Below are 13,466 nucleotides of genomic sequence, written 5' to 3'. Positions count from 1 at the left end.
ATGGCAGGAAATCCAGACCAGCAGGAAGATAATGTCGATGAGCAGTACCAGGAAGAAGGCGAAGAGGAGGTAGGAGTGTTCCGAGCCAGGTTTGGGTCAGAGGATTGAGTTTATGAGGATGGCAGGTGTGGCTGAAACCAAAAGCTCTGGACATATTTGTAGAGATTTCAGGCACATCCTAAGGGATAGGCGAGAAAACCGTGAACAATTCAGAGTGCGCAGTCATATGGTGGCTTCGGCTCTCATTCTACAACGAGGCCCAGTGGACAGAGCTGACCAGAAAGACCCAAGTTCCAGGGATGTTGGGACACATATTTTTGTGTCTCTGAAAAGGCGTCAGCCTCTCTGAGCTGTAATTCCAAGACTCATAATTTGAAGAGAACAAATGGGGAGGGGGGGGGTAAAGGGAAGAGGGATGGAAGAAGATTTGTCAAGTGCTTATTATGCTAGAAATATCCAGGTCCTTTCTAACATTTAGAAATCCAGTACACTCTCAGCAGTCCTGGGAGAGAGTGAGAATATTTGGGAAAGTTTAGGAGAAGGGCAAGGCTTAAAGCCCTCATCAAACAGCGAGGGTTAGTAGGTGGAGGCAGAAAAAACAAGGATTCCCTTCTTCTGTTTCCATGGACTAGCATTCTCCTTAATTTCCTCATTTCTAAAATGAATGTATCTAGAACCTCCTTTTCTTTGAAGTATTGTGAAGTTCAGATGAGATTGTGTTTGCCAAATGTTTTACAGATTTTATAATACTATATATTCTTTCTTATTAATTCATATAATATCCCTGAGCATGGGGTTATTATATCTACATCCCAAGGTTTTACTGAAGCTTAAATGAAAGTAAGGTTTAAAAAGGCCTTTGCAAACCTTAAAATGTAAAAAAAAAATAGATTGATAGATTAGATAGATACATGTAAAATGTAATATATTGCATTATATATTATAATGTGTTGTATGGGATTAGCCATATTGATGAAGAGGGCGTGTGTCTATTTCCTCTCCAAGAAAATAAATATAAAGGAAAAAGTAAAAGAAGGGAAAGGAAAAAATAAAATAAAATACAATCTAGTTTAACAAGGAAAGAGGTCTTGAATAGTCCCAGTAACACTGATCTTAAGTGACATTTTTAAATTCCTATCCTTTTAGTTGAAACTTATCCCCTCATTCAGAAGAATTCATTGATACAACTAAACTTAAATATAAAGAGAAACAATTAGATGGGTCCAGCTTTAAAACAAAAAGATTAATTTCCTTATTTTTTTATTTGGATAAAAGTTATTTGTCATAATTTTTACAAGCACTCATTGTTTTGGAGTGTTCACAACTCCACTGGTTATATCACTTCCTTTGGTAGTGTTGCACAGCCTAATCTGAGTTTAAAAAAAAAAAAAAAAAAATATATATATATATATATATATATATATATATATATATAAATATTTGTAAATATATACAAGTAAATATATGCATAAAATGTAAATATAAAATAACGTACATATAAATTTATAGGTCATATGCTCATATTTAATAGAATATTTATATGTATTTAAAAATTTATCAGAGCTTCTGAAAAGAGAAAATAACATAAGTCCTCATAGTCATTCATAGGGAATTGCCAGTCAAATTTATTTAGCCTAAATCTACATGTCTGCTATGACCCAGTTTTTATTTGATTTCTCTGTTAGTCATTATAAAGGCAGTCAAGTCAAATAAACACACATTTATTAATCACTTATTATGTGCAAGACTCGATGCTAAGTACTAAGGATCTGAAAAATGGAAAAACTGGCCCAACAGTCCTTGACAAGCTTGGTCTGTAATCAAGTCTTTGAAATACGTAATTAATAGAGAACATTGGAGATACTCAAATTAAGCCCTTAGTTTAAAAATGGTATAAATGCATAAATAAAATACATATATATAATATGTATAGTATGTGCAAATGTAAATAGGTATGTAAGTATACATACATACATACATACATACATTTATTTATTTAAAAAAAACAGAAAAATTGGGATAGAGAATCTGTTTAAATCCTAGTTTGTTCATATACATCCTGAGAAAGAGCACAGAATATGCACAGGATTGTGTTTGTGGATTGGCAAGTGGGCCAGTGTCATTAGATTACAGAGTAGGTGGGGAATGGGAAGGGAGAATATGATGTAAGAAGACTCAAAATATAGGGAAGAGCACAGATTATAAAGGATTTTAAGAGCTAAATGTGGATTTTTGTTAAAAAACTGAAAATGTGGAGAAGATCAGATTACAGAGGATTTTGAGACCAAATGTGGATTTTGATTTTGATATTGGGAATGGTAGGGAGACACTGGAGTCTTCTAGATCCCTGAGAGGTGACATGGTCAAACCTGTGCTTCCTTTAGGAAGATGAGTTTGACAGCTGAATGAAAGATGGGCTGAAGTGGGAGGGAGTTGAGGTAACAAGATCAACATGCAGGCTGTTGCACTAGTTTAGTGTGAGGTAATAAGGGCCTGCAACCAAAATGGTAGCAATAGAGCAAAAGAGAAGATGGTCACAGAAGGTCATTTTTACACTAGAATGAATAGAGAGTAATCAGGATATTGAGCCATGTCTTTCTAACTCCAAGGTTAGTCCCTTTATTCATCACTCTTGTCTTTTCTTCCTTCATATGCTTTCCCAATTATATATTTTTTAATTGTTCTCCTAGCCTCTCAATTTCCCAATTAGTTTGTCATTTTGAAATTTTAAGAGATTTTCAGTGATTCCATTCTTTTAAAAAATATATCTTTAAGGAGTATATCATCAATGCCTTTCACACGAGGGGCAAGTTCAGAGAAGTCAGATTTTCTCTGAGTAGATGTACGGTAGGTTGTACTGGATTTTTTTAAGTGACTATGGCTTCCTTTACTATCATTTTCCTGTCACATCTCAGTGAAGCACAGAAGGCATTCTGGTTTCTTGATGGCCAGGCCAGGGAAGCACAAGTTCTGATACGTATCTCCAAGCTGGAATGACATCCAATATGGATCCATTGGTGGACTGTATGTCTTTTTCCAAAGCCTACTGGAATCTTGTCTGTAGAGAGACCGACTCACCCAGATGGGGTGATCTTGGGTGAAGAATTCAGAGAAACCATAGCAAGTCATGAATCCTTGCCTCCTTGCCCCCCTACACTGGGGAAATTATAGGTAGCCTAATTTAGTGGATAGACTGTGGTATTTGGAATTAAGATTTGGGTTGAAATTGTGCCTCAAATATTGACCCAGCTCCCCATGAAAATATAGAAGTTTGACGTAGCTCATTTCTTACTTTAAGTCTATGTTCTTTTTAAAATTGTCCTTTAGGTCTGAGTTTTTAACCTTGGGGAATGTGAAATTGTGGGGTTAAAAAAAAAACCTATTTTGATAATTGTGTTATAATTGATTTCATCTTACTCTTATCTATTTTACTCATTTAAAAATATTCCAAAAAGAAGTTTCACTTTAGACTTCACCAACTGTGAAAGAGGGTCCATGATACAAAGATAGTTAAGGTCCTTAGCCCCTATTCATCTCCGAAATGATTTGCAGCGTGAATGTGTGATTGCAGGGCTGGAAAAGCTTACCCTCAGCCACCTAGGGACTAACCACACTAGAACTTGGTGACTGCTTCTTGCACAGATTTACAAAAGAAATTTGTTACATAAGCCATTTCATTTATAATTTAATTTTTATTAAATCATTTATTTCACACCTGGCTCTTCATGCCAATTTAATCAGCCTGGGCTTTTTAATCCACATCCACCTTCCCAACAAATTTGTTTCTAATTTCTATAATTTTATGTAGATATATATTTTTTAAAACTAGCAAGGCCTTAGGCTTAGTCACCTTCCCAGATAAATACATTTTTTTGTAGTTGGTTATTATAAATGAAGACTGAGAATTGTTCTGGAATAAAAAAAAAAAGTATTGTTAAAAGGAAGAAATCCTTTTCTTTACTCTCATTTGGGTGTTGAAGATTGACAAAGAAATATTTTACCATTTCTGGCTTATAGTTTGCCTTAAGGTGAATTTCGTGAGATCCATTTATTGTTGAGTCATTTCAGGTTTTTCATAACCCCATTTGGGGTTTTCTTGGCAGAGATACTGAAGTGATTTTCTTCAGATTGTTTTTCAAATGAGCAATTGAAACAAACAGGATTAAATGATTTGCTGAGGGTCATATAGCTAGTGACTGTCTGAAGGTGGATTTGAACTCAAGAAGGAATCTTACTGATTCAAAGCTTAGCATTTTATCGCTGTGCCATCTTGGTTCAACCAAAGTCTATCACCCCTTACAAGATATGCTATAGAGGCAGACCTGAATGACACTCACTTTAGGCACTTGAGGATTTTCACTTGACTAATGGACTTTTATCATGGACTTCTATTACTGTGACATCTTGGTTCAACCAAAGTCTATTGACTAACGTTGACTAATGTTGACCAACGTTGACTGACGGGCTTTGATTGAACCAAGATGACACTGTAATAGAAGTCCATGATAAAAGTCTATTAATCAAGTGAAAATCCTCAAGTGCCTAAAGTGACTGCCATTCAGGTCTGCCTCTACAGCGGTCCAGTTAGAGGCAGTGCGGTCCAATGGACAGCTCACTAGTGACACTTGCAAACCTCTGTGGTCTGGGACAGGTAACACTTGACCCCTCTGGGTTTCATTGGGCTTTTAGGTGATAGGGAGGAGCACCATATTCTTTGGTTTGCTTTAAAATGAGAACAGTCATACTGGATTTGTAATTTTTATTTGTTTGTTTTAGGGTCAAGAAGACTTGACTGAAGAGAAGAAACAAGAACTGGAGCATAATGCCGAAGAGCCATATGGGGAAAATGATGAAAATGTATGTTTCATATGTTTCATTTTTATTGTAATCATTTTTCTGAATTTTGAATTATGAATATGAAAAATTAATTTTTCATTTTAATTAAGAGCCAGCATAGCTTCCTTGAGATGGAATTTGGCTGCTCATGGCTGTCTAGAATGCTTCTGTTGCCTTGTCATGTTTAATAGATTCATCATCATCTTGGAAAAGAAGAGCAGCAGCAAGAGAAATGATAGGGGATGGATGAGGACCTTATCGAATCCTCCCTTGGAATCCTCCCTACTCTCTTGTTGCCTTTGCCTTTCCCCTTTGAGGAGCAATTTTTAAATTTAATTGCTTTATTACAATCATTTAACATTTCACATTTTAACTAATTTCAAAGGAAAAAGTACCTATCAACTTTTCCATCCCTTATTCTAAGTCCGTGTTAGGATTCCTTTTATACTTGTTTACAAGAAGTGTATACTCTTTTTTTTTTTTTTTCTCATTGCCTCACTTTTTACCACTTGCCCTTATTTCCATATGTCAGTTGGTGGTCAAATCAGTCCTTTGCCTCTCAGTGCTCCAGGAAACTTTCAAGGGCTAGAACTTATGGGGAAGGTCTCATCTGCTTTGGTGGAGAGTATTTGCTCTCCAGGGAGATGCCCCTACCAAGGGTCTTAGAATTCCTTTATGGGAATAGTATTATTCCCAATGGGAATAGTATTATTTCCCATTGTTATTTCCATAACACTTGTGATCCTTATATATGTTGGCTATTAGTGCATTAGATCAACATATCCCAATTCTGCTCACTTTCCACTATTGTGAGTAGTTATCAATTTTGTCACAATTATATATAAAGTTGCTATGAGAATCTTTGAACAAATAGCTTTTTAATTTATATATTTATCTATTTGTTGTGTTTTTTTGGTTTGTTTTTTTAGTAACACTTTCAGGATAGAGTCTTAGTGGGGGGATTATTTGATCAAAGCATATGATCTTTCTGGTAACTTACTAAATAGTACCAGATTGCTGTCAAAAAAAAAAAAAAGTTATTTGGTGGCTTTTACTTATTTTTTTGCTAACTTAATGGTGGGTCCTCAGTTATTACCCACTTCATTTCTTTAGTTTCCTCAGGGTGAACAGATTATTCTAATTATTAGTAGCACTTAATGTTTCCTTTTTAAAAAGTTATCAAGGAGTTTGCTTACCATCATTTTTTCTGTTCCCACTCTTTTGTTTGTTTGTTTGAAACTTTCAGATGGATGATAAAAACAATGATGCTCAAGAACAGGCAGCTCGAGAAGTAAATCCCCGAAAAGACCACGAAGAAAACTATGAGGAGGAAGAGGAGGAAGAGGAAGGCGGGGCTGTGGAGAAGGCTCATGGACGAGCAGAAATGTGATTTGGTAGCTCTGGGGAGACTTCAACCGAGGGTTCTTCTTTAAGCTGCTCACAAACAATATGCCTACTGAACTCTAGGGTATTTAATGATAATTCAGAGCTGCAACTTTTTTTAACTTTTGTATTAGATGCCCTCATTCCTTTATACGAATATAATATTTTGATATTCTAGGTTTTAGTGCTTCTTTTGTATCCAAGCTAAACACAAAGAAAGAAAAACACATTCAAGATAAAAGCATAGGGCTCTGACTCGAGTGTTCCTTGCTTTCTTTGTTGGGTGGTCAGTAGAGGTGGGTAACATTGTCAAGCTTGTTATTGTTGTACTTTTTTTTTTTTTTTTTTTGCCAAGACAATTGGGGTTATGTGACTTGGCCAGGGTCACACAGCTAGGAAGTATCTGAGGTCAGATTTGAACTCAGGTCCTCCTGACTTTAGAGCTGGTGCTTTATCCACTGCAACACCTAGCTACCCCAATTCTGTACCTTTTTTTTTTGTCAAATTATTTTCTAGGTATCTTACTTCTGACATGTATTCCATTCCAACAAGCGATCTATAAGAAAGTGGCACATAGAGCATAGACCAGGGGTTCTCAAACTACGGCCCACGGGCCACATGCAGCCTGCTGAGATGTTTATGGGGCCCGCCTGGCTATGACAAATGGCTGAGGGGCGGAGACAGAGTGTGAGCTTTTGTTTTTACTATAGTCCGGCCCTCCAACAGTCTGAGGGACAGTGAACTGGCCCCCTATTAAAAAAGTTTGAGGACTACTGGCATAGACGTTCAGCTCAGTAATCATGTTGCCAAGTTCCTATGTACAACTAGGCAAGAATTTGAAGACTCTTTAAGTTATAGGGAAGCTGCTGGCCTCCATTGATGAAGAGTATTTGGTCTTCTGGAAATCCATACACCAGTGACATCCGTATTATTTCACTTTAATCTTTTCAGAATATTTTATTTAGCTCTTGTCTCATTCAAGTACCAGATGCCCGTGCAGGGTAGTATAGATTTTACCAAGTCTCTAATTCTTGTATATGGCCAATGTCTTTTTTGGACAATCAGGTTTCATCTTGTGTGCATGTGCGTGTGTGTGTGTGTGTGTGTGTGTGCGTGCGTGCGTGCGTGTGAAAGAGAGAGAGAGAGAGAGAGAGAGAGAGAGAGAGAGAGAGAGAGAGAGAGAGAGAGGGAGAGAGAGAGAGAGAGAGAGATTGATTGATTGATTTCCCATTGTTTCTTTGGAGAATGTGCAACGCTAAAATTACCTGGGTAGCAATTGGGCCAAATAGCAGGAGTATCCCAGCACTAGACTGGTGGGAGATCACTGTAGACCACTGACCTAAGTGATTTCAATGGTCAGGTGAGGCAGAGTCAAACTGCACTTTAGAGATTTTCGTTTTCTTTTGTTTTGGTTTTTTATAGAAAATTGCTTAGTGCATTTCTTTGCCACAGCTTTCTTTTGTTCCTCAGTATTTCCGTTGAGCATTTTGACCTCATTCTTTCTGGAGTTAGCTGCTAGCATCAGGATCATCAAGGTTGTGCTCATCCGTCTATGTTGGCCACTTTTCAAATTGCTTTGCTATCACTTCCTTAAGAACCCATTGTCAAAATGTAGTCCATCAGATTGAAGATAGATTTCCCTAAGCATACCATTTAACATAATCATTTTGCATGGAACTAAATATAGCAAGGCATTATACATTCAGATATACTCGTGACTTTTGTTGGCAACAATTAGGTCTGCTTTCCCTCTTCCCTCTGACCCCCATACATAAGGAATGATGGTAATTCTGAATTAATGAAGCCCTTTTAAAAAAGTCAGAATTTCCCAGAACATTCTGGTTTTTGGAAATTGGGTGTTTATACATTCAATGAATACATCCTGCCATAAAATGAATCATCCTTTTAGAGGTATGGGTCAGTGTTTCCTGAATTTGGTTGTGGGCTATTGAGATTTTTTTTTTTCCCAAGGGGACTGGAAAAAAAAAAAAGCACTTTTTAAGAGGGAAAAATTGCCAAAGGGAGAGGGAGGCTTGAGAGCTATGATTTTCCTCCTGGACGATTGTCAACTATTAGTGACATATTCATGGTAATGTTGACTTAGTTCAGAAAAGAAAAACAAAAATTAACCATCTAATTAAGAGCCTCTTCCAGTTCATTTCCTATTAAGTTTTGTCTTCCATAGAGGACTACATTTGTTTCAATGCTGGATGCTGGACATGAACGCCCCAGCAATAAGGGGTTAAATCATAAAAAGAAATAAAACAAAAACAACAACATATACTTTTATAATTTGTATTAATCCTTTCAAAGTAAGAAAAATGTTCTGTTCTTACAATTTTTATATTAATGTAATTTACCCTTTATAAGAAACAATCAAGCCTAACTTTATGTTCATTTCTAGTTTTGACTATTCCTGGCTGAGTGTTTTTATAATTATGCATAGAAAAGTTTCATTCAAATGTATTTTGAGGTTTTCTAGGAATCATAAATCAACTTTTACCTTATGTATAAAAACTGTGTAATGTAAAATGTATAATATTGTACATAATCTTCAGAATACAATTATTTTGGTAAATTAGTTTGTATTTTAATGTCCCAGTGGCAATATTTAATTATTTGAGGCGTAATAGAATTTGGTTACAGATAATAAAATCAAAAGACAGATGGTACATCTTTCTGAAGTGTGATATGTCTAAGAAGGGGCTTAATTTTCATAACCGTTAAACTGTGTCACAACCACAGCAAGACCCAGACTCCATCTGCTATCTGGCAGCCCATTGGTAACAGAACCACACTCCTGGAATCTATGGTCACATTTTTGTGGTAAATTGAAGGTCCACTTCTCTTTGGGCCACAATTTACTGGTTCAGTTCTATGTTGATGGTGAAAGAGCTTCTGTAAAATTCTACTGTCGTGACATAGACAAAGCCACAAGATAGTACAGTATTCCAATTTTATCCCAAAGGAGCAAAGAAAAATTATTTCATTAAGCACCCAAGTAGCAAGCAACACACTTTGGAAAGGCCCCTGGTTTTCAGTTCTCTCCCAACTTCCCTTTCTTCTTAGAGGATTGTGAATCTATTTGACTGTTGTGTCTATTCCCCATTATCACACCATCATCCTAGGATATGCTCTTTAAGGACAGATTGGAGTCAAAAAGTTCCTGGGGTACCACCTCTCTAAAAAGTAGTTAGAAAAATAAGAATTCCATTTGAATTTATATTCTAGGAGTCTGCAAACCACAATGGAGTTTAGAAGGACGAATGTGCACAAGAACTTCATGGGATGAAGAAAGGATGAGTAACAAATCTTTACCCCTGGAAGGAGTGCCCCATCAAATGATATATCTAAATGGAGGATCAGTGGGCTTTGCCACCTATCCTGAATTATGCCATTGAAAATAGATGCTAGACACTGCTAACTGGCCTACCAGTATACTAAGGAGCTGTGGACCTGGCTGTCTCCTCCACCACCCTACCTTAGACTTTGGGTTCTTTCCATCCACCCTGCTGCCATACTCCTCCCTCTGTGTTGTCTCCTCCAATTAGAGTGTGAGCTCTGTAAGAGCAAGGACAATCTCGCTTTTCTATGTGTATCATCGGTGCTTAGCACATTTGACATGGAGCACTTAATAAATGCCTATTCATTCATTCAAGAACTAAAGTATGAATTAGCTGACATATTTACAGAGCAGGTACAATTAAAGAGATGGCTTGGTATATTGAGCTGAGCTTGGAGTCAGGAAAACAATTGAAATACAACATCTGAAACTTGCTAGTTGTGTGACTTTGAGAAGTCCCCTAATTGTGGATTCTAACTCTAGGGTTTATCTACTCACGGAGAGGTTTGAATTTGGTTTGGGGATCGGAATTCCCACAACAATGATTTACCCCTGATTAAATTATTAGTCCGTCTATTAGCTTATGTATAATTTTCCAAATGTCCCATAATTGTCAGGAGCCTTTATTCAGTAACATGTCCACTTAGGATTTCTGATATTTCGAGATGGGATGATAATAAGCTGAATGTTCAAGCTGAATTATTTTTAAGGATATGATACCAAGAAAGAAGTTCTCCAGTGAAGTACCCCAATAATCTCTACTGGGACCTAGATTCTGCAGAGTTTTTTAAATAGAATTTTGATATCTTTTGGTTTTATATTGGCTAGATTTCAATTTCTTTCTGTGTTTCTTCCCACAAAGAAAAACAAAGATTCAAGAAAACAGATTAGTATGACAAAAAATTGGACATGTACAACATTCCAAATTTGTAGGCCCTCTACAAAAGAAGTCATCATGAAGTTAATTTTTATCAGGAATTTGAATAATAACAGTAATCACAAAATGGCATTATTATGTGCCAGGGATTGTGTTGTGTTTTACAGTTGTCTCATTTTATCCTTACAATAGTTTTAGGGAATAGATTATTTTATCCCCATTTAGTAGAAAGGAAAACTGAGGCAAAGGCTAAGTATCTTGAATCTAGATTTGAACTCGGGTTTTCCTGTAGCACTCAATCCACCACCACCTAGATACTCTAATTTCAAGATAATCAGCAAATAACACAGAACTGGGAGATGGGGGAGTATAATCCACTGGAAAGTTGGGGTCCAAATTTTGACAAATTAAGATTTGGCTAAGTCAAGGTAAAATTCAGTAGGGATCAAATTAAAAGTATTTGGATTTAAAGAAAAAAATTAAATGCAAGTTGAAGAAGGCACAGTTAACGGTCTGAAAAAGATCTAGGTGTTTTCATGATCTGCATGTGCATCACTGTGGCAGTCAAAAATACTGGTGCCATTTTGGCTGCCTTAAGAAAGGGTTAGATTCCAAGAATAAAGAGATGATATTCCCTCTCTGCAATGTACCCTGACCAAACTACATGTAAAACATTGTCTTCAGCCTGGGTAGCATCATTTGAGGACATTAATAAGCTGGAGAGAGGATTTGGGGAGCAATCAAGATAAAGAAGGACCTATCTAGAGTCCATGCTGTATGAAAGTTGGTTGAAGGAACTGGGCATGTATCACTTGGAGAAGAGAAGTCTGAGGTGAGAGGTGGGGAAGAGAATGAGAAAAAGTCATATTGATAGCTATGTGGCAAGTATTTGAAGGGCTTTCTTTGAAGTGTTGTTATATTCTAAGCAGTTAAATAGTACATTCTGAAGAAGTGTAGTCCAATGGGTTTGTGGAAAATGCACTATCAGTCAGTAGACAATTATGAATCTACCTGTTTGTAATTTTCCAAACCTCCAATTAACGTGGGGAAAAATTATTATTATTATTATTTTTTTTTAAGCAGCCATGTTGTAGTACTAAAGTAATGGTGACCAACATTGAAAATTAGAGTGGTGCAATGTATGAAGTCCTGCACTTGTGACCATGGAGACAAGGGTTTACATTCCATCTCAGACATAGTGAAATCCTGGGCAAGCTGATTGATATTATTCTGCCTCAGTTTCTTCATCTGTAAATGAGGATAACAGCACCTACCTCACAGGGTATACATGAATCTCCTTCCCCTCTTTCCCCCTCTATTTGTCTCTCCCTTTCTCCCTCTTCTCTCCTTTCTATTTTTCTCCCCCATACCTATCAATCTGCCTATCTGTCTATCTATCTATCTATCTATCTATCTATCTATCTATCTATCTATCTATCTATCTATCTATCTAATCTTCCATAATGTCTTATTGCTTCATTTCTATCTTTTCCAATGGGATTCAGAGAGAACAGTTCCAAAACAAGTTAACTTAATTTACATTTTTTTTGGTAAACTATGACATAGATGGGGGAAATAATAGCTTTTTAGGTTAATAAAATATTATAAACACACCTTCTGTAGGCTTGCTGAAAGCTTCTTCAATACAATTCTGATAGTGGGCAGGAGGAGAGGAATGATTCATCATGTTCTAATGTGATTTTGATCTCTATATTTTGAAAGCTTTTCATTTCATGAGGCTTGGAGATTGAGTATAATTTAGTGTAGCAGTATAGATTTAAAATAGTGTTACTCTTGGGTTTTTAATGATTCAATGTTCTGTCCAGGTGAATGTGTAGGTATCAGTTTATTCTGTGATAACAGTCTGGTTCCAATATAATATATTGACAGAGCTCTCCAGGCAATTTCAATCTTTCTGTAGTATGTGGATAATTTATTGGGGAGGTACTACTGTTAACTTGTGTTAGATATGTTGAAAATGTGGACTTTTCTTCTCTAATTTCCCCTGGCAGTAACTTGATCCTGAATTGCCATCATAACTACTCCCACTCTCTTCAATTCCACATTCACCTATCAATGTATTGTTGGACAACTTCATATATATATCTCCCATGAAGGGCCAATTATTATTGATTCACATTTTCCTTTGTTTCTTTTTCTAATTTTGAGAGGTTTGATGATCATAAATGTCCCACACGCTTCTTCTTCTACATTCCTTTGCTTTAAGCTCAGCTCTAAGCATGTCTCCTCCACTTCTTCCTATTCAATAATATCTAATGGATCCCTATTACCTCCAAGATCACATGTAAAATCCTCTGTTTGGCTTCCAAAAGCCTTCATAACTCCATTATCTTCATGTACTCTACAACCCAATGACAATGACTTCCTTGCTGCTACTAACACATTTCACACTCCGTCTGTCTCTTGCCTCTGAGTATTTTCTCTGGCTGTGTCCATGCCTGGATTTCTGTCCTTCCTCATTTTTTTTTTTCTTCCTGGCTTCTTTTGCAGCCTTTCTAAGTCTGAGCCAAAATGCTATCTTCTGTAAGAAACCTGTGCTGGTTTCTCTTAATGCTTATGTCTTCCCTCAGTGGTTATTATAATAATTATTAATTATAATTTATAATATATAAATAGATTTGTGGATAGGTAGCTGGATCTATATGCATAGATGGATAGCTCTACCTTTATTGATACACAGATCCACATAGGTATATACAGAAAGAGATGCATATATGTAAACCTATAAATGCCTCTCCTTGGCATTGTAAAATGGTTCAACATGAGAAACTAGTAGGATTATTTTTACTGATAAGGAAGAGAAATTTACTACTCTACCTTAAGAACCATAGAACTTAAAAGCTATAGAATTCGCAGCTTAAACCTATTATATGTGTTTTCTCCCTCATTAGGATGGGAGCCCTCTAAGAACAGGAACTCTTTCTTTTTTGCTATTTACATCCCTAGTGTCTAACACTGCTTTACACAGAGCATACACTTCATGCTTAACTCATTCAGTTAGTATTC

At 36.4% G+C, this 13,466-nt stretch overlaps 1 protein-coding gene across 3 annotated transcripts in view; it reads left to right on the top strand.

Moving 5' to 3' along the window:
- The window catches only part of GOLIM4 (golgi integral membrane protein 4), a 99,698-nt gene extending 90,111 nt beyond the window's left edge, over nt 1-9,587 (top strand). For 2 of the 3 annotated variants that reach the window (XM_074298144.1, XM_074298142.1), the window contains 3 exons: nt 1-69; nt 4,777-4,857; nt 6,083-6,472. In XM_074298144.1, coding sequence (XP_074154245.1) covers nt 1-69; nt 4,777-4,857; nt 6,083-6,226 — 294 coding nt within the window. In that variant the 3' untranslated portion in view covers nt 6,227-6,472. Of the gene's footprint in view, nt 70-4,776; nt 4,858-6,082; nt 6,473-9,450 lie in introns of those variants that run through there. The other variant, XM_074298143.1, reaches the window with a different exon arrangement.
- The last annotated feature ends 3,879 nt before the right edge of the window (nt 9,588-13,466 follow it).

The sequence above is a fragment of the Sminthopsis crassicaudata genome, chromosome 3 (assembly GCF_048593235.1).
Source record: "Sminthopsis crassicaudata isolate SCR6 chromosome 3, ASM4859323v1, whole genome shotgun sequence".
NCBI lineage: Eukaryota > Metazoa > Chordata > Mammalia > Dasyuromorphia > Dasyuridae > Sminthopsis > Sminthopsis crassicaudata.
This window is presented reverse-complemented; position numbering and strand designations above follow the sequence as displayed.